At 35.8% G+C, this 19,679-nt stretch overlaps 1 protein-coding gene across 3 annotated transcripts; it reads left to right on the top strand.

Moving 5' to 3' along the window:
* Positions 1–5,276: 5,276 nt before the first annotated feature.
* LOC118263123 (protein obstructor-E) lies at positions 5,277–19,662 on the top strand. 3 transcript variants are annotated; one of them, XM_035574923.2, is made up of 5 exons: positions 5,277–5,439; positions 14,202–14,411; positions 15,267–15,455; positions 15,840–16,050; positions 19,099–19,662. In XM_035574923.2, exons 1-5 carry the CDS (start codon positions 5,394–5,396, stop codon positions 19,151–19,153), a joined length of 711 nt encoding a protein of 236 aa, XP_035430816.1. In that variant the 5' UTR covers positions 5,277–5,393; the 3' UTR covers positions 19,154–19,662. The 3 variants fall into 3 exon arrangements, with proteins under 3 accessions (XP_035430816.1, XP_035430814.1, XP_035430815.1); XM_035574921.2 differs by lacking the exon at positions 19,099–19,662 and adding an exon at positions 17,597–18,365; XM_035574922.2 differs by lacking the exon at positions 19,099–19,662 and adding an exon at positions 17,597–18,365 and having other exon boundaries at positions 15,843–16,050.
* The last annotated feature ends 17 nt before the right edge of the window (positions 19,663–19,679 follow it).

A 19,679-nucleotide genomic window follows, 5' to 3' on the forward strand; every position in this document is an offset into this window, starting at 1 on the left:
ATAATTAATATATTTTTTATTTTAGTTGAGTTATCAATCTTAATCCTTTAAAGTTCAAGGGAGGAAGCAGCTATTACTGAAGAAGTTATAGGTCGCATATAAAAGCTAAGAGTTTCGTTTAGACTATTTTTAATAAATAAAATTGGAGTGTGTATTTGTTATATTGAAATAACCGCATTTTACTCTACGCATATGAATATAAATACGATACATACACCAAATTAAAAAAATATATACAATTGTTGTCTGTCTGTTTGTTCTGGCTAATCTCTGAGATGGCTAGACTGATTTTGACAGGAATTTTATGTATTAAGGATACTTTTATTAGTTACGAATTCCGTAATAAAAGCAAGCACGCAAGCAAAGCCAGGGGCATCATCTAGTTAGAAATACGACGATAGCGTATAATACGAAAATAGCGTACGACCTCAATGACTGTGCAGAGAAATATTAAGATTACTATAACACCAAATAAAATGCAAAACTCTTCGTAGGTAATCGATTAAGAGAAAAAAAGAAACAAACAAACAAACGTAAAAAACCCATTCGAATCAGAATTCCGTCTGTCATCTGTTTCTTAATGCAATTTTACTATGAAACAATTTACACAACATCTGAGGTTATTCAATCTCTTTCATCTTTAAGATGGTAAGGGTACCCTGTTCTTAAAATATTTCACAAAATTCATTTATTTGTAGGGACTTGAACACTATAATTTTAGAGGTGATTGTAAGTTTAGGCATTTCGTCGTCACCCGGCGCTACCTTCCGCATACTGCACATAGCTGCGCCGGCGCAATGAGGCAAACATCGCGGTGACAACGGCCAAAGATTATGGAATTAGTCATGTTTTGTTATGGTGGATAGGTAGAAAGTATCCTTTTTTATGTTAAATGGGCCGACGTTTTTTTGCCTTACGTATTTCTTGGCATTAATTGATATGTAAGTGATTCGGATTCAATAATAATTATACCTGTGTAATCGAGATATTTTATAGTACCTAATGTAAATTAAATTGCTGTTCGGAATTAAATTAACTTGCATTTAAAATCCAAATTATTGTGCTCTTTTATATTTTTAGTATTATGGATTATTTCTACAGCATATTAAACACATAGATTATCATATTCCATCATACCCAGATCCTGAACTTGATATGTTTTTTTATATTGGTTGAAATTCTAAAACACGCATTTGTATTTTCAAAAACCTAAGCAAAACCTTTCCTGAGTCTTTATTTTTATTTTATTTTAATCAGCTACAAAATAGATAAGCAATATTTTTATTATTAAGTAGTTAAAAATATTAAACACTAAACTGAAAGGACAAACTCGGTGAGAGTATCAATGAATATATACAAAATACCTAAGTAACATCAGCAAACAGTGACATCTGTACAACAATAATCTTTGCGCTCGCACCGTGAAACCTGCAGGCCTTCGGGCCGGGCGCGGACGGTCGTCGACTCGCTGGCTACTTACATCCTTGTCCTAAATATAAGCACTTATCGTATGCGTGATCTTATCGAACAGTTACCATAATACTACTATTTCTATCAAGGTATGTAGGAAATTGAGATCGCACTCGATATGTTCACATTGGACCGTAAGACCTTATGGTATATTATTATTTAATGTCATTACAAGTTTTCCTCGACGCTGTCGGTAGTGACACATAGAATATCCGCTAAATAATTGGGTTATTATTGGCAGTTTGATATGACGATGACATAAAAAATATTGAATAAGTTTTTGAAAATATTTATAGTCAAGGTTCAAAACTGTAGGTAAATAATATTTGAACAATTAACAAAATGAGTTAGGAACTGTCTCGTTAGTATAGTGCACAGGTAAACTACCGAGCTATGGATTTCAGTTTCCATTCGCGGGTAGGGTGAAGTATTACACCGATTTTATACTAGTTTTTTCGAAAATTGGGTTCTACAGTGAAAATCTGACGTTCCGTCATGTTATCTTCCCATTATTTAGGCATTCAAAATGCGAGACACAACAGTAGATCGTTCAACTGTCATATTAACCTAACTAGTTTTCATTCACGATATAATACTAACATAATATTACAACCGTAAAGAGTTATATTTTCAAAACAATATGCTACTACGTACAACTGAATGAAAAATATTCTCATCGGTGGATTCAGTCTCGGTAATTTTTAACCAAAAACTAAAGGAGATTCTCAGTTTAACCTGCGCGTGTGTTTGTCCGCGATCATCTCGCGATTGTGAACTAATTTGGATGCGAATTCAGAAAAGTGCTTATTACGCTTAGGAGTAGGTTAAAGTTTATTAACTGACTTTAAACTGACTACAAAAAAGGAGACAAAAGTTGAATTTTTTAACGGAAGTTTATGGAACATTGTTATGGTTTTTTTTTTCATCTTGAGTTACCTACAATAATTAAGGGTGCTTTTCCACCAGAGTTGTGCTATGCTACGTTGCTATAGATGCGGTTGGCTTCCACCAATCAAATTCATTGGTACAAAACTTTGGTACTGCTGGAAACGAACTCAGCTAAGCTATGTTTTTTATAATGAAATATTCGTGCTATGGATGGCTTCCCTACTATGGATAAATCGCATACTCGAATCAGTGGAAATGGTCACATAGTTTTACAGTTTACCTATTACATCTTCGTAGCATAGTTACATAGCACATCTCTGGAGGCTTAAACTTCTACGTACCTACAACTGAATGAAAATATGAAGTTTCGGTTATTTTTATACGTCTGGTGTGTCTGTTTGTGTAGAGTTCAATGAGAGATGCTTGTCTTCGAACCTTGTGACCTGACCTTCGTTGCCAGTCGTCTGTAAAATTACAAACTATTGTTTACTATATCTACTATGTGAGCTATGAGTACTAGCTTTTGTTTGTAACTCCGTCTAGATTTAGTATCGTTTTAATTGTTGTTATTACATGTTACGGTTGGGCTGTCTGGAGTAATTGATGGTGTTTGTTAATTTAGAATTTTTCATTATATAAATGTAAATAATGGAATATTGAAAAATTATATAAACGCAACTAACTGCGCGTCCTTGCGGCTGGGTTACGTGTCACCATTTCGTTTGAATTTGCATGCATTTGTAAACATGCATCTATCAATGGAAGAGGCCTGTATTACCCACAATTCCTCAAGAATCCTTAAATTCCTAACCTCAAAAGGCTGGCAATACACTTGTAACGCCTCTGGTGTAACATTTACTGGCTTAAACCATAAAAAAATCTATGGGAAAGAGAAGGAAATGCTTATAAATGACATACGCACAATGAAAAATACTATTTTTATGACTGGTTTAGATAACGGTCAAAAATTTAATTAATTATGTATCTTGTTCATACAACTTGAATTAACTTAGTATTTTCCTTCTAACTTGTAGGACACTTAAAGAATCTATGTTTTAATAACACACCAAGCGACATAGAATGTTTTTCTACAAATGTATAATAATATTATGTTTCTAGATATAGCACGAGCCGCTATTGTTAATGATATGTATTTTGAAATAATATTTAATCAATTGTAAAAATGGATATAAGACTATGGATGGCTGACCTTTGACGTAAAGGAATAAAATATTGGATGGTTATAGGAAAAAAATACATTTAGATTAGAATTGGCATTCTAATTTAAACTTATCATGTTTTTAAATATACATATTTAAAAAAATAAATACATATTTCATTTATTCCGTATATGTATTACCATAACATATAGATATCATATTTAATTAATTTATGTATACAATATACAACACATTTGAAAAATATATAACAATACAAGTAATATAGGCATTGCATATCCCCTTTGGGATTTCTTCCTGCAGCTCTGTGACAGGATAAATAGACACTACACACAATTGTACATACTGTTGCCCGATTTCTGTGAAATGTGTAGTATGTGTCTCTGGTAGACTATGACACCCACTGGAAGATCAGGAGTGGTGACAAACGCTTTTCAATCTCTCTTTACTACACGACATTGAGTATCTTGCTCGTTCATCTACATTAAAATCTACATTTTGGCACGAGAATCTAGCTGCACCGAGACTAATACAGACTATTATTTATTTCTTTATTTGTTGGCATTTCAAAAGTAACGGTTATGGTTTAATTTAAATAAATGCTTTGACCTTGACTTTGAATAAATTAATAATTAATAATTAGGTAAATGATTACAATACAAAGTTTAAAAATAAATGCCGAACATAAGCTACATTATAATCACTCGTGTACCACATAAACCTAAGATCACCTTAGTTTTACTTTTTTTTTATTTAAGTTTACTTGAATGATCTTAAGACATTTTGACATAATAGGTTTTAACGTCTACTAATATTTACCTACCTAATGAATAATAAATACACGTGTTATGTGATTAGGTAAATAATGTAAAGTGGTACATTTCCTTTGACCTTTTTAGAGGTGTCAATAATAATAAATCTTTATTGTACATCTTTCACAAATTCAAACATAGTTACATCTAAAGTTAAAGGATGGTAGGGTACAAAGGCGGCCTTATCGCTGACAGCGATCAGCAGCTGCCAAATAATAATAAATTAGTATTAAATAATAGTTAAGTAAGTACATCAAAATTGGAGACTCGGTTGCCATTAAAGAAGAAAAAATAAGTACATCAAAAATTATATTAGGATTGGTTAAATTAATTATAACATGAGAATTAAGATTTTTTAAGACAAACTTTTCACCAAAATGGTTCGTCTCTTCTTTTAATAAAACTACTTGTACTATCTACAGCTGACATTTTATATGAAACTTTTCAATGTAAATTAAAAAGACTAGCAAATTATCTACCACGTATTCCTTAACAAGCAAAATTAATTCGACATTAATAAAAGATGTGCTACATATTGATCAAGACATGTATTTAGACATAGGTTTGGCAATATGTTACAGAAATACATAATCGTGTCCTAATACTTTTCGAACATTAAAATAATAAAACAAGCGAACGATTACTCAACATGTGTGATGATGAGTACAAAGTTTCAATTGTAAGCCTAGTACTAGCTACTTAGTTCAGTATTATGTCTAAGGAGGACAAAATTGTCAACAAAATTAATACAATGTAAAAAGTATGGAGACGAGTAATGCAAGAAGTATGGTAAACACTTCGAGCAGCATGTTGGAGCGGAGTGATGATGATGTGCGAATGTTGACAGTGTCGCGGGGGTGCGCACCCCGCGGGAGTGAGGCGGGCGCGCGCGGGGCCTGCGCGGGCGCCGGCGACGCTTTTCACCGTCGCTGCGGCTCGTACGCCTACCCGATATAAAAGCCTCAACCGCCCATTCACCCGCTCGCAGTGTGTGCTTGAACGTTACAGTGTCCACTTCACTCGTGCAAGGACTTACAGTTTAATCATGAATTCACGGTGTTTAATAGTGCTAGCAGCCGCCCTCGGCGTGGGTACGTAACATTTGAAATATTTAGGGTGCGCCGCGACCTCACCGATACCCGTGTCCAGTGCCGACCGAACTATCTAGATGTGCTTACTCTCATGTATCGATAAAAATGTAATTGGCGTAACAACGCGAAAGCAGTTGAAGTGTTATCGATACAGTTTCCACACTTAAGCGTTGCAACTGCGCGAGCGCAACAAGTGTTGAGAACAGATAGATTGCGGCCAGCGATGTGGTGTAACGACAATGACTTAGCCCAGTGACACACGGACTGATCATATCACTATTGCTTGTTTATTATTGCAATTGTGTTCAGCTTGTTGCTTACCAGTGTGCACTCCGCTGAAACATCGTAGGTCTGTTATTTCCCAAAACTACGAAATGTCATCAGCAATTAATCTAGTAATATGACATTCTGACATCTTTGTGGAACAATGGGGCTTGTAACACATTGATGTAATTAATCACATAACGCCACACAATAGTGTGAACTAGGTCTCATTGCGTCGTCTATCAGCCCCATTTCTAGTGGCACTATTCGTTTTTATGCACATGTCAATGACCTCATACCGTCATAGTACAGAAAGTTTGAGTAATATAATGTTATATAGAACTGGTGGGTTTCAAGCGAACATGTACAGTGTGCACAGCTATCGACTGCATCCAACGAGAAAGCGGTTTCTCGAGTTTTCATAATAATTGTTTATTAAGTTAAAACTATTGCTCGCTCGTTTAGACTATCGATTTATTTGAAAGCTTCAATCGTGAGCTTCGATTGAAGAGGCTTTCACTCGGTCAAACGATGATGGTTAATGGCCAATGATGGATGGATTGCATTATTTCAATTGATGCATAAAATGTTTTGCACATAAAGAGGTTACATAATTGTCTTTAAGCGAAGAAATTCAGTGACCTTAGAGAAATGTTGCAATCCTTTTACCGGTATATTATTCTATACCTACATAGTGGTGGTTGCACAATCAAAATTGACTGATTAGCATTTTTCGCAACTCACGCACCCACTGATGTCAAGTTATGACATAGATAATGTATCTGTATTACTTAAAGCCATTGGAATTGGATTAATGGGTATCACGTGTTAATGTACTATGTTATTATTTATCGAAAGTTGGTACTTAAAGTTAACTGAGTTTACATAACGATTGAATTCCAGAATTAATTTGAGTCAGGCATACCAAGACATTTAAATTAAACACAATGTTCTTTTCTAATCAAAAAATAGAATTCGATATTTAAATTTGAAAAAAGAAGCGGCCTATTAAATTCTGAACGCGTATACAAACTATTTGGTGTCAAAGAAAGCACTTCAGCAATGATCGATCAATGAAAATGAATTAATTATTCATGTAATTAAGGGTCCCTATAATATCCTGACTTCCTTTACATTATGGACTTCCGTAAACTTGAATAGCACTCACTTCCTCGAACCAAATAGAGGACACCGAGTTGTGACAGTACCTACTTACGCACATATAATTGAATTGAAATAATAATCAATTGTCATTGAGGTTTAATAAGTGAATGAACAGCCATGCTGTTTAAATTATACACTTACCTTCATATTAGATAAGTAGTAGGTATCAGTTTGTTTTAATCATGATATCTTGGATGTATTTTTAATATGAGATGATGGTACCTATTTAGTTATGTTCTATAAGTATTTAGTAAGATGCCTTCCACAGCAATTCCATCTATCCTTTTATCCTACATGTCATATTTACCTCTCAAATTCCTTGAATCCAAACTATTTGATAGGACCTCCTTGACTTTTCCATTGCCATTTAACCTCTGCCTTTAGAGCATAACGTAACAGATGTACCCTTTCACATTCATGCAAGAAGAGGCATGATCTTTGATATTACCCACTTTATTTATTAGAAAATGTTATTATAACTTGGGATAGAAGTCACTTCCATTTTTAAATGGTTTATTTAAATTTAGTAATTGGAATTTGATTCCCTTCTCGATGGCAGATTGGTCTGATATTTGGTATACATTCTTAATCTTGATAACCAATACAACATAGTCAATTGTTTTTCACAACAATCTCCATTTTAATGGTTTAAAATAAAATATATGTTTATGTATTACTTGTTAAAAATACTAAATAGTACAATTAATAAAAAACTCATGTTCTTACAAAGGATGTTCAAGTTTTCACTCCGAGGTTTAGTTATGACTCGGTTGTGGTATTCACCCATTGTTAGAATTTCTAACACGTACCCAGTTCTCACGGACAACGCGATCAGTTGCTCAAGCGCCGATATTTTTCTTCAACTTTTTCTCTTTAATAGAACAATTTTGAACGATGCGTGTTCATTTTCTAATCGCTTAAAGATTAAAGTTAATTGTTTTACAGACTATATCTAAACGAATGCCAATAAAAATTTGCAATGGCCGAGTTACCTTAGCACTACTTAAAAGTAACTTTAATGACTGTGAGCCACGCTATCAAATATTCATAATGTTATTATTGCAAGCGTGAAGGTATTTGATTATCGAGACTGTGCGTGCGCGGATTTCACGAGAGCAATGAAAACACGGAGAAAATACACCAGTGCTTGTGCTTGACTGCGCATAAACTGTGATAGACACTATCTAATGATTAGAAAACCTATTACGTTTATCTATAACGTACGTTTATATGTTTTTGTTTTGTTTGGATTTGGATAAAGACATTAATACCTTTTCACTTATTTTAGTGTACATTAAAGCTTAGTGTAAATAAATGAAAAGAATATAGTAATACAACGTAATACTATAAGTTTATAGTAATAGTTCCCATTTTGTACAATTTTTGTCTATCTGTCTGTTTCGGCTTATCTCTGAAATGGCTGGACCGACTTTTATGTGACTTTTATAGGCTGGTAGCTGAAGTACTAAAGAGTAACTTAGGCAACTTTTATTTCAGAAAAATCAAATTCTGTTAGATGTCATTATTCTACGCAGTTGAAGTCTCGTAACATCTAATATCTCAGTAAGCAGACTCATTGATGTTGAAAAAAGTAAAACCAAGTTAATAAAATAGTAGATACCTACAGTGGCGTCAAAACAAATCTCGTAAGACCCCCAGCCACATTTAAAAATACCGTCTCAGCTTTAATGAGAAAACGTAATACAGCCGCGAGCACAAACAACAGCTTTCCTTCATAATCTATTGTCAGTATTACCTTGGAGAGTAATATTTCAAAAAACAATTTAAATAAATATAGGTAGGTAGACAAAAAACGGTAATTCTAAACGTTCAATGCAGTCTGAGTCTGAGAAGCTTTGCCTAATTGTAGTTTTCGTAACGCGTTTCAGAGTAAAGTAAAATTAGAATGAAGTATGAAAAACAAATAAGAATGAATAAATTACATTCCTTTAAGCGAATATTGCGTTCACGTTACAGTTATATTTAGTTAAGCAAATTGCTAATAATGTCAAGCAATGGTTTTCCATTACGATTACCGATTCGAATATAGCGTCACCGTTTTTTTTCAGTATTTCGAAAATGTCTCGGTACTCAACACAGAGTCTTAACCCGTTGTATCGGCATACGCGAGACACAATGTGTTTTCTTTTGTTGTCTTATATACGGCATACGACGGATTAAATAATAATATCATTGGGTTGGTATGACAATAGGCTCACCCCCCTAGTCCAGAGCTGCGGACTACCTAGTTAACGGGGCTCCGGCTCAAAGGGCAGGAGTAGGAACTTGGTGGTTTTTAGGCAGTAAGAGTCTGCCATTCCCTTTCGCCTCGCCCAAGGCGGGAGAAATTCCCTATAACAAGAGCCTCATAAAATAACTAGTAAAACGTGAGTGTCACATTGAATACATGCATCTCTGTTTACCCCTTCTGGAATGAAAACACGCTATGTTATTAACAGTTTAACTATAAAGTATCGTGTATCGCATGCTCGCTAAATATGGATATTAACTTATAATTGTTTAATTAGGTTACTCTCTCTTGTACAATGCGATAATTGCAGATGTAATTGAGTAATAATAGTCTGTTACGCATTCTACATAGTAAAATGAAATCGTCTGTTAAATTGTATCTATTGAATACTTTGTTGCATTATTGAAGAGATATGACATAAGGAATGTTTTATTCAACTTTTCCTTGGACACTTTTGTGTATTTAGTGCTTTATGTATGAGTATATAAGGATGGAATTATGTAAATCCAAATGGCATCCTAAAGATACTCTTCAGATATAAGTAGGAATTCGCACATTTCATGTTTGAAAAAGTATCATACATTGTAATATACATAGTACTATGATTAGTATCTCTTTTACATCCAAGTTTAAAACAAAACAAACTTCAACCTTCAACTCTCTGCTACAAGTTATTATGAATGAAAATCGGAACTCACCTACTGCATTGTTAAACCTTAAAACCCATATGACACGGTAAACCCATTGTCATAACCAACGACCCAAACTTGTCAAGATAACTCAAAGGTTACGTAAAATCAAAAAAATAATAAAACCAAGAGGTCATTTGACCGGAAATTAGTAGAATAATTAACGATCTTGCACCAAAACAATGCACCGGAAACTGTGTTCTTAGGCTAGTATACACCGTCGACAATGATATCTCATGGCTGAACGTTTAACTGAACAATACCTTATGTCCTGTCTGTTCCCATCCTAAAATACAATGACTCGCGATTCTTTAAAAAAAAACTTGTCAAACATCCTTCACCTTTTATCCAATGATAGACGAAGCAGTGATTAATTTAATTTAACTTTTATTGTAATCATGATTAAGCTGAAATAGTCATTATTAACTCCACAGGTATTCTTCTTTCATTATATCCACCCATCTTCCCTAAAATGAATATCGGAACCATTTTAAAATATATCAATTCAATTTACAAATCGATATCACAAAAGAAAATAAATCGATTAACAGTTATTCTACATTACAATCGATTACCCATTCTATTCGATTCTCCACTGCGTTATATCAACAAAATGTTTAGTATATTTGTAATTTCAATCGCCTACGAGTCACATAGCCTTAACGACTCGATACTTAGCTACAGGCCGGTGATTGTCTGTCCTTCGAGCGAAGATATAAATAGTGTCTTGTTAGCCCTATGTATTGTACTGTTGTTTCTTTTTTTTTAATCCATTGACATCACCATACTCTGTCCTCATGTACTTTTTCGGCCAGTGTTCGGCTTCGTATTTCAAAAATTATAGTTTGTTAAAACCTTTTTGGTATTTATTTATTGTTTTTTATGGTTTCAGCCAGTGACTTTAAGTGAAATTATGTTTATGATATAGGTAAAATTAGTATACAAAGATTTGAATATCTTTATGTTTCATTTTAGTAAATCTACGGAGGAAATAATTATGTCTTCATTAATAGATTATTATAATTTTGCAAGTGCCATTAAAATGTAGCTTTTATAACTCTACCCTTTAGATGCGCAAGAGTGGCTCGAAATAGAATTAGTGGTTACGTAACGGTTACGCGACGACACCTGCGCACGCCCAGCCTCTTGGGTACGGCGTGAATTTGTATAGCTCATTAGTTTAGAATAGGATAGGGTAACTAAGCAATACATTGCATTATATCAATTAAATTAAACCATTAATTATTTTATGTTTGTGTGGAAATTGTAGACAATAAACAATATTCGAAAAATAAAACGTCCATAAAATGCTATTACAGCACAAACTATCCAAGATAAAGCATAATGATTGAATATAACTGATTATGTTTCACGTCAGACATGAATTAAAAACGATTATGTTTAATATCTCGTACATAATTGCTTCTTGTCTGTAGTAAAAATACTTCCATTATAGCAATTACCCGACTATTGAGCTTACGAACTTTCACCGTCTGACAATAGCCGTTATCTAATGACGTATTACGTCAGATTAGACCTGTCATGTGTCAGTAATCATTTCTTTTTAAAACGTCAATAAGCCGCGTTCTCTTTTCAAATTAGAACGTCTGGTTTGATGGCCTGTATTTTATTTATGTCAGACCTTTTTTTAAGAAATGGAGTAGGGTATTGGGCCTTGGTATTCTTTTTTTAAAGTAATATTTATGACTATTTCTCTGAAGGAGGATAAGCAGAAGAGTTTAGTTTTCTTTCTATCTCAGATATCTCTTTATTAAATCTTAGTTCTAAACCATTTCATATGAAAATGAGACATTTAAAAGCATGCAAATAAACGTGAGCTAATTTATTTGATACATTCAACAGCCCACATGATAAAGGTCAGGCGTGAGTGAGATTACTCAACCACAGACGCAGCGCAGGCGCATCGAAATCGAAAGTTCCACCCACTTCTTGCCTCTGTATTACTTAATGTATTACATGACCTTTGTGATAATCATGTCATATTTATGTAATATGTGCACAGTGGCCATAATAGGCCTTTTTTGTAGACATAATTCTCACTGTCATGATTTATTATTGTTATGCTTACAATTGTACATTGTTTTAACACAATGTGTAACGTGAAAATTATGATAATACTAGAAAGCTTGGTTAGTTAATTGTAGGTTAGATATCATGGTTGGACAGCGGTGTAGTTGTTTTTTTATTACATCAGAGCGTAATATTATGACCATTGAAATACGTTTTTGTAGGCAACTTTATTCAATAAAATCTTATGTCACTTTTAGTCACAGTTGATACTACCATTATGACTTTAATCTAGGTTTTATAGAAAATATTATTACCAATATTACTTCGGATATCAAAATCATTCAACAGGTGCATATTACAACAAAAAATCATGTCATAATAAAGCATAATCAGTAGTACTGTTATATAATACGTTATGACAAGGCAGCATCGCCACTGGGCAGATCAATAATTATGTCATGCGCGTGCGCAGCCTGCGGTGTCGCCCGGGCATTGCGCAACGCACCCGGCTCAGTGCACACGTGGCCCGGTTACCGGTGACACTAATACGTCACTGTTTGTTAAAATATATTTCGAATAATTGCTGTTATTTTAGGAATAAACGTAAAAAGTAAAATATACTACATACTTGAACAAGAAAAGAAACTAAAGAAATGCGAGATTCTATTCGATAAATTATGTATTAATTTACTAGCAAAAACTGCCACAGTAGACAGTTAACACGATTGTTCAATTAACTAACATACCCTCTTAGAACCATTAAAGACAATCTCGAACATCGTGTGAAATCCACTTAGTTCCAACACAATAAATGGACTAATGTTTGACATGTGCAATCACCACCTCGTTCTTACAATGCTCGCGCGCTCCAAAAACCTAATGAGCGATTAAAACCCCAGTCATCTGCCAATTAGCAGATGTAATTGGCGTAAAACAAGCATAACGCGACCCAAAGACGCGGTGATCCGAATTTTCAATTATATCGAAATCGCTCCACATTTGAACCACTGTGCTTACAAATCTTGCGGCCAAGTATGCGAGGCATGCGACTCTGGTTCACCTCGATATAACGTTTGATTTTAATAAGAAAAGTTGTTTGCAAACCATTATGCAGATGAGTATAATCGCTTTTTAGTAACAATCCAACTCAAGGTTATCGATTAAAAACAGATCGAAACACGTTATAAAACGTTGGACAATTACTATTTTTATAATGTTACCAATCGGTACACTTTGTTGAGTTTGGCAATCGATGCTTATCGATAACAACTTGATTGCTTCTGGTAAATAAGGAATTGAAGTGTGGTCACCTTTCGCATGCAGTAGAGCAGGGCAGCCTAAATATCGATACGTTCCTATTGATTACATAAAGCAATTAGTATTGTTTTCATCACAACGCGTGTTAACATTTTGTAATGGGCTACTTAATGGGCAACAGTAAAGCAAATATGGGAAAGTAATCGTAAAGAGACTGAGGTTTGCGTTTAGCGTAGGCATTGTATCCTGTATCAGTTTTCTAGTAAATGCTAAGTCAGTAACCGGTCGCGAAAGTTGTTAGACCAATTTCTAAGATTTGAAATCGACTCGGCGCACACCGGACCCTTCGCGATTCGTTGACTTAATGCGCTTGCAAATAGTGGAAGATGTAAGAGACGGTAATGTCTTACAAAACTGTGCGGATGAAGGCTTTCTTCTAGCAAATGTCAACCGGTACAGGTGGCACACATGCTGTGACGTAACGTGACATAACTTCGGTACGTGGAAGCGCCCGCAAACAAGGTGTTAACGCGGTAAACATAAATTACGTATACGACTCCTGAGGTAATTTAAACCGCATTCAAACAGTGAAACATCAATGACTTAGATTTCTCACATTCAATTACCATTAATAAATATTTCCGCGCGCCATGAACAAACGGTAATGTTTGTGTAAGATTTGTAATAGCTGTTTAGCTAATTATGATTACTGGAAACGGGGTTACTGAGGTATCACCTAACAAAGACAACACGTGTTAAACAGTTGCCGTGGTTTGCGCAGTAGTTGCCTCATTAGGGCCCGTTGCGCTCCTCGGAGAAAGAGCGGCCCTGCCCGAGACCGGTGTGTGTCGACACCGTTCGCATACCATAATCGTTATTTAGCAAACCCCCTGGCGAACATTTTGTAATTTCATTAAAATTCAAACACTGTGATGTGTCGTTACACCACCGCTGTTGCCAATATTGGCATTTTGTCAAATTGTTATGCATATGTTGACTTTTGAAAATGGGGTCCAAGGTGGCATATAGATTATGCGGAACGTTACTAGCTTTCAACAAATGTCTAGTCTCTGTAATCATTAACTAATAAGATGTTTTCTTTGCAGCGGTCGGACAGGAGTCCTTCAAATGTCCCGATGACTTCGGTTTCTACCCTCACCACATCTCTTGCGACAAGTACTGGAAGTGTGACAACGGTGTCGCTGAACTTAAGACTTGCGGCAACGGTCTTGCCTTCGACGCTACTGACTCCAAATACTTGACTGAGAACTGCGACTACCTCCACAACGTTGAGTGCGGCGAGAGGACACAGCTTGGTAAGGCATTCAAATTATTTCAGTACTATTAGTACGCAGTTCCAGACGATTCGTCATTCAAGCGTCATAATATCTGGTACAACAAAATATTTTATCATTATCGAAAGTGTTCCATTAAAATGTTTTCGATTTCGAAGCAAAAAATGAAGACCGAAAATACAATACCTACCGACGTGAACAAAAAATATCATCCGATTTTACCAAACACGATTTAGTTCGTCATCAGTTTGTTTGAAAACTCGTCGTATAAAAATCGAAAGGAATTCTAGTTAGCAACAATCTTTTTTTCGCTAGAGGAAACGGTCAAGGTCGTTGGATTAACATAATCACACATACGTGTGACATAAGGATAATATTATTCGAAATTCCAATCTCAACCAGGATATCGTAAATGTCATTAGGCCAATTCACACCATGGAGGACCTATCTACACATTATGAATGTATAAAAATTAAATAATCTACACATCACCTGATTTCCAAATATCGATTTTATGCAAATACTTATATAAATAAAATATCAAGTTTGCTTACCTTGAACTAGAGCCACTATGTAAAATTTTATTACCACAAATCCGAATAGGTAGATTTTTTGCCAAACTCTGATGGACTTTTTATGGAAATGAAGATTGAAAGCTTTTTGTTGGACGATGATTGATAGCCAATTATCCTCAAAACGGAGTGACATTTCGGAGAACCAAGAATGTTTTGATGCAGGAGTTTTTTGTTCCACTGTTATTTATGGATGGTTGAACAAAACATTAATTTGACTGAACAAAGAGTTTTTGTCCTATATGCTAGATAGATTAGAAGTGTTATTGAGTCAGTTTTCGTCATATTTAATTTTGTCCTACAGAGCCTCCGATCTCAACCCCTCACTGCCAGAGGCTGTACGGTATCTTCCCTGATGAGGCCAAATGTGACGTCTTCTGGAACTGCTGGAACGGAGAGGCTTCCCGCTACCAGTGCAGCCCTGGACTCGCTTACGACAGGGAATCCCGTGTGTGCATGTGGGCTGACCAGGTCCCCGAGTGCAAGAACGAGGGTACGTAACCTTTGAACATGTAAACAGTAATACAATCTTTATAGCACCCTTATTAATTTGCGGTTAAGCTGCTGTCGACCTGTGGTCGATGATTTGTATAAATGACAGTTAGTGACCGCATATCTTCCAACCTTGGAAATGTAATTCAAGCTCACGAATTGTTTGTTTGAATATTGAAGCAAATATTATTATCTCTGACAAAACAGATTATCTACATAATTTCATTTCTGGTGAAATGGTAAACAGGGTGTATCTGAATCACATGGAATCTTTGCACCAAACTATTCCAGTGACTATGTTTCAACTTCACCACTGCTGTCGCTGCTGAATTTCGGTTTCGCCTTCCGCACTCTCGCTCACGTAACCTCGTTTGGTGTTTCCCAGAAGTAGCGAACGGTTTCTCTTGCCCCGCTCCCGGTGAGGTGTCCAACGCTGGCTCCTTCAGCCGTCACGCCCACCCTGAAGACTGCCGTAAATACTACATCTGCTTGGAGGGAGTCGCCCGTGAGTACGGATGCCCCATCGGAACCGTGTTCAAGATCGGTGATGCTGACGGCACTGGCAACTGCGAAGACCCTGAAGATGTTCCCGGATGGTGAGTTACCTTTCTAAAATATCGTGTACATATTGCATACACACCACATTCATAGGACATACGCATTTCAACATCGAATGCAGCTGAACTTCTCATGACTCATGATTCATGTTTCAAGGAACTCTTGTTAATAATAACTGCACGACTGAATGCGGATGTCCTATCCACACCGTTCAAGTAAAGCAGATATGACAGGCAGCTTGAACGCACCATAGGACTCTTCTACTCACTGGTTGAATACTGGTTCTGTGGTGTTCAGCGTCTTGTGTGGTACATTAACATCTGGTACCTACTCTAATCATGTGACACCAAGAAAGTATCCTAATGATCATGAAATTCTTGACCGAATAACTAATATTGAATGGGTATCCCCACAACACATTAATCTGGTATGATGATATTCTTGGTGTCCCAAACCCTAAGACCCTGTAACCACTTCCACACAACCAATGTCGTCCTTGTGACTAACAACTCTTCTTGCACATAAATAATGAAACAAATGCCAACACTGATCGGTTGCACTGAGTGTTGCCTAAGCTTTATTATACACGAATCGATCAGCATTGTACAGATGTTGTGTAGGTAGACATAGGTGGATACGTAGTAAAGCTCGCCCACCTGAATAGCTGGCCGCAACTATGCGGTTCGGAGCCTTGCACGCTTGCGACATTTAGGACACTTCGAAATTAGCATGACTTAGAGCAAAATAGTGCGCTCACCGTCGTGTCATGCGCAGACGACCGTGGTCAATGCCGACCGGTACATAACGGAGTGTGTATGGTAATGACCGTTGTTTTACACAAATATATCGTATCGACCGTAACTGTTCGAGTACAACACAAAGGTTGAATTATCAATGCCTTTCATAAAGAGGAAATGTTCAAAGGAATGCCGGTGACTGGCGCAGACATGCAATCATGAAATAGTTATGAGGTTTTTTTTAACTCTCAGCGCTCGAACGTAACCAGTTGTCATTTATGAAAGTATAGCGTACGTTTCATTATTTCAACAACTTATCAGTTGTACGTGCGCTTGTACATGATAGCATTCATTATTTATCTTAGAAGTAAAGTGTTCTCTAATTGAAGCAACAAGAGAACTTTCAAAATCTTAGTATCCGGTTCATGGTCTGTGTACGTCGAACAATCGCTAACAGATCGATACTGCGATGCGCTTGCGCCGGTCACGATGTAACCACATTAAACGAAGGTCGAGAAACGTGTCGATTTCAAAAGTTTTTGCGAGTGCTCCGGACCACATAATGGTCAAGAAAAACAAACGTTAGATAATGCTAGTTGGAAAAGCGAGCGGATATCATTCGTGTTGCCGTTTCAAGGCGGTTCACTCTTTAACGCCGACTGTGTACAAGATTACATTACACAATTCTCGCAGCCAGTTACCACTCGTGTAGTAAAAGTTGCTAGAAATTGAGATAGCCATTTACGAGTATGTTTAATGCTTAAGTCAGCCGTCGGTAGGCAATAAGACATAGAGTTAAGGTTAGTTAGTAGACGAGGCAGGCAGTAAGGTTCGCGTACATTTTCAGCGAGGACTACTACGGGGATCTGGATCTGAAGACGATCCGCAAGAGCGAGCTGCTCGCCGGCCTCCAGCAAGACGGCCAGACCCGCAACACGCCCAAGCAGCTCAAACCCCGCCCCCAAAAGGAGAACTAAATAAAATCCCCCACCCCATAACCTTTTAATACTCACATAGTTAACTATAAACCAATACTCTTCGCGCACTACGAGCAACCTCTATAAATGTGACATGTCTGGCTGAATACAGATGCATTAGCTTTGTAAAGAAATAAACTCGTTGCTCATGGTGTGTGGAGATCGTGTTCCAGGTTCAAAAATATTCGATTAATAGTGAGTGAGCTACAGTTGATATGTATCACTTCTAGTTGCCAAATACTTCTCGTTGTAGCTTCTTCGAACAGTTTCATTGAGGCACGTTAGGAAATTAGTAAAACCATACAGCGATAGATATATTTATTATTTTACATTATGCCTTAGTATTTATAGTGTCCTTTCAACATAATTATATCGATACCAGTTATTAGAGCCTGTATAAAGTTTGCACGAGAACAACTCGAGCGTTTACAAGAGTTGTTTGGCATTTATGACAACGTAGTTCTGTTTAAAATCCTCGAGGACATCGATAAAGCATTGTATCCGTTTGTATACCATGACCTTGTAAATATATTATTGTACTGAATTACTTCGCTGCGACTGAGTGTTGTTGTTTGATAGAAACTGTAATACTTAAGTTTTATTTTTAGTGATAAAATAAACAAAAATTTATAAAAATTACTCTCTGTTGTATTAATTACCTGTAGTGATGCACTATAGCACCGTTTCCTAACATTTCCACCTCACCGTTTTCTTTTTCATTAATTGCATTCACTGTTCTAATAATATTAATATTTTCTTGGTTTTCTTTGTATTTTCTTCTGTCTAATTTTATTTTACTGACTGTAACAGCGAACCGTCTTCCTTGGGTATCCAGGTACGTTAATATTATAACTTAACGTTGATACCAATACATTATAAAGGTGTGCCCTTGTGTAAGTAAACTCATTATATCTAAATTCTATTCTTAGTTTTAAACATCATCATCATCAGATCATGAGTCTTTCTGGCTTTCTAAACACATAGAAGATTTCATATCATATCGATCAATTCAAAATATCCTTTCACATAACATGAAGAGACATGCATCACATGCATTTGCCCTCATTTAGTCATAAATGATCAATCTAAATTTTTTAGATAAAAAGTAGCATGCTTATAATCTTAATTTGTATTACAAAATCAAATTAAGATTTGGAAAATATTTGTCATGAACATAACAATTCCATATTGACTGAAATCAATGATGATTCTATAAAAGAAACTGATGATGTATTTTATAAAAAAGCTAAGCATTGAAAGCAGAACAATGATAACGCTATTAAAATAATAAAAAGAGATGAACACAATATCTCCAAATATACAGTTAAAAATAAAACTAAAGCAGTTGATTCATTAAATGATAATATTACAGCGAGGATTACTACGGTGACGTCGACCTCAAAGCGTTGAAGAAGTTGGGATTCTGAATGTCAAGGAGCGGCTCGAAGGACAGACTGAAGCTAAACCCATTCCATTTGATCTAAACAAATAAAAACTGCCTCTTCAGAGTCATACGTTATTGCAAGGGTTTGTATGCGCTGTAGTGACAATATGTTGATTGCAAATCATCTAGCTTGATGGTTGTTAATCAATTCATTATCAAATTCTCTCCCTTTTACTTCAAATGTGTGGAGATTATTAGCCGAGTGTTTCTAGTGCTCCATTAAAGGTTTTGTCTGTCTGAAGAGGCGCTCGAGTATCTCTTATCCATGGACTCCGAAAGTGAATCGAGCCCACTTAATTTTTTGGTCTGTTTTGTGTCTAAAACAATTATTGTTGCCAAATTTTTGGAAATCTTCAAAAACCTTGACATGGTACCAACACAATGTGTCGGTACTGTGTCGAAATCTATGTTCTTAGTCATAACACTTATGTAAGTTAAGTTAAGCGAACTTATATTTTAATATTTTGTAAATAAATCATATTTTTATACAAACACTATTTTTATTTTGA

Source organism: Spodoptera frugiperda, chromosome 12, assembly GCF_023101765.2.
Source record: "Spodoptera frugiperda isolate SF20-4 chromosome 12, AGI-APGP_CSIRO_Sfru_2.0, whole genome shotgun sequence".
NCBI classification, from domain to species: Eukaryota; Metazoa; Arthropoda; class Insecta; order Lepidoptera; family Noctuidae; genus Spodoptera; species Spodoptera frugiperda.

Excerpts from the sequence above, each read along its gene's own strand:
- LOC118263123 (XM_035574921.2), top strand. The coding sequence starts at position 5,394 with ATGAATTCACGGTGTTTAATAGTGCTAGCAGCCGCCCTCGGCGTGG. Across the intron at positions 14,412-15,266 it reads CGGCGAGAGGACACAGCTTG|AGCCTCCGATCTCAACCCCT; the intron begins GTAAGGCATTCA and ends TTTGTCCTACAG. Across the intron at positions 16,051-17,596 it reads CCTGAAGATGTTCCCGGATG|CGAGGACTACTACGGGGATC; the intron begins GTGAGTTACCTT and ends GTACATTTTCAG.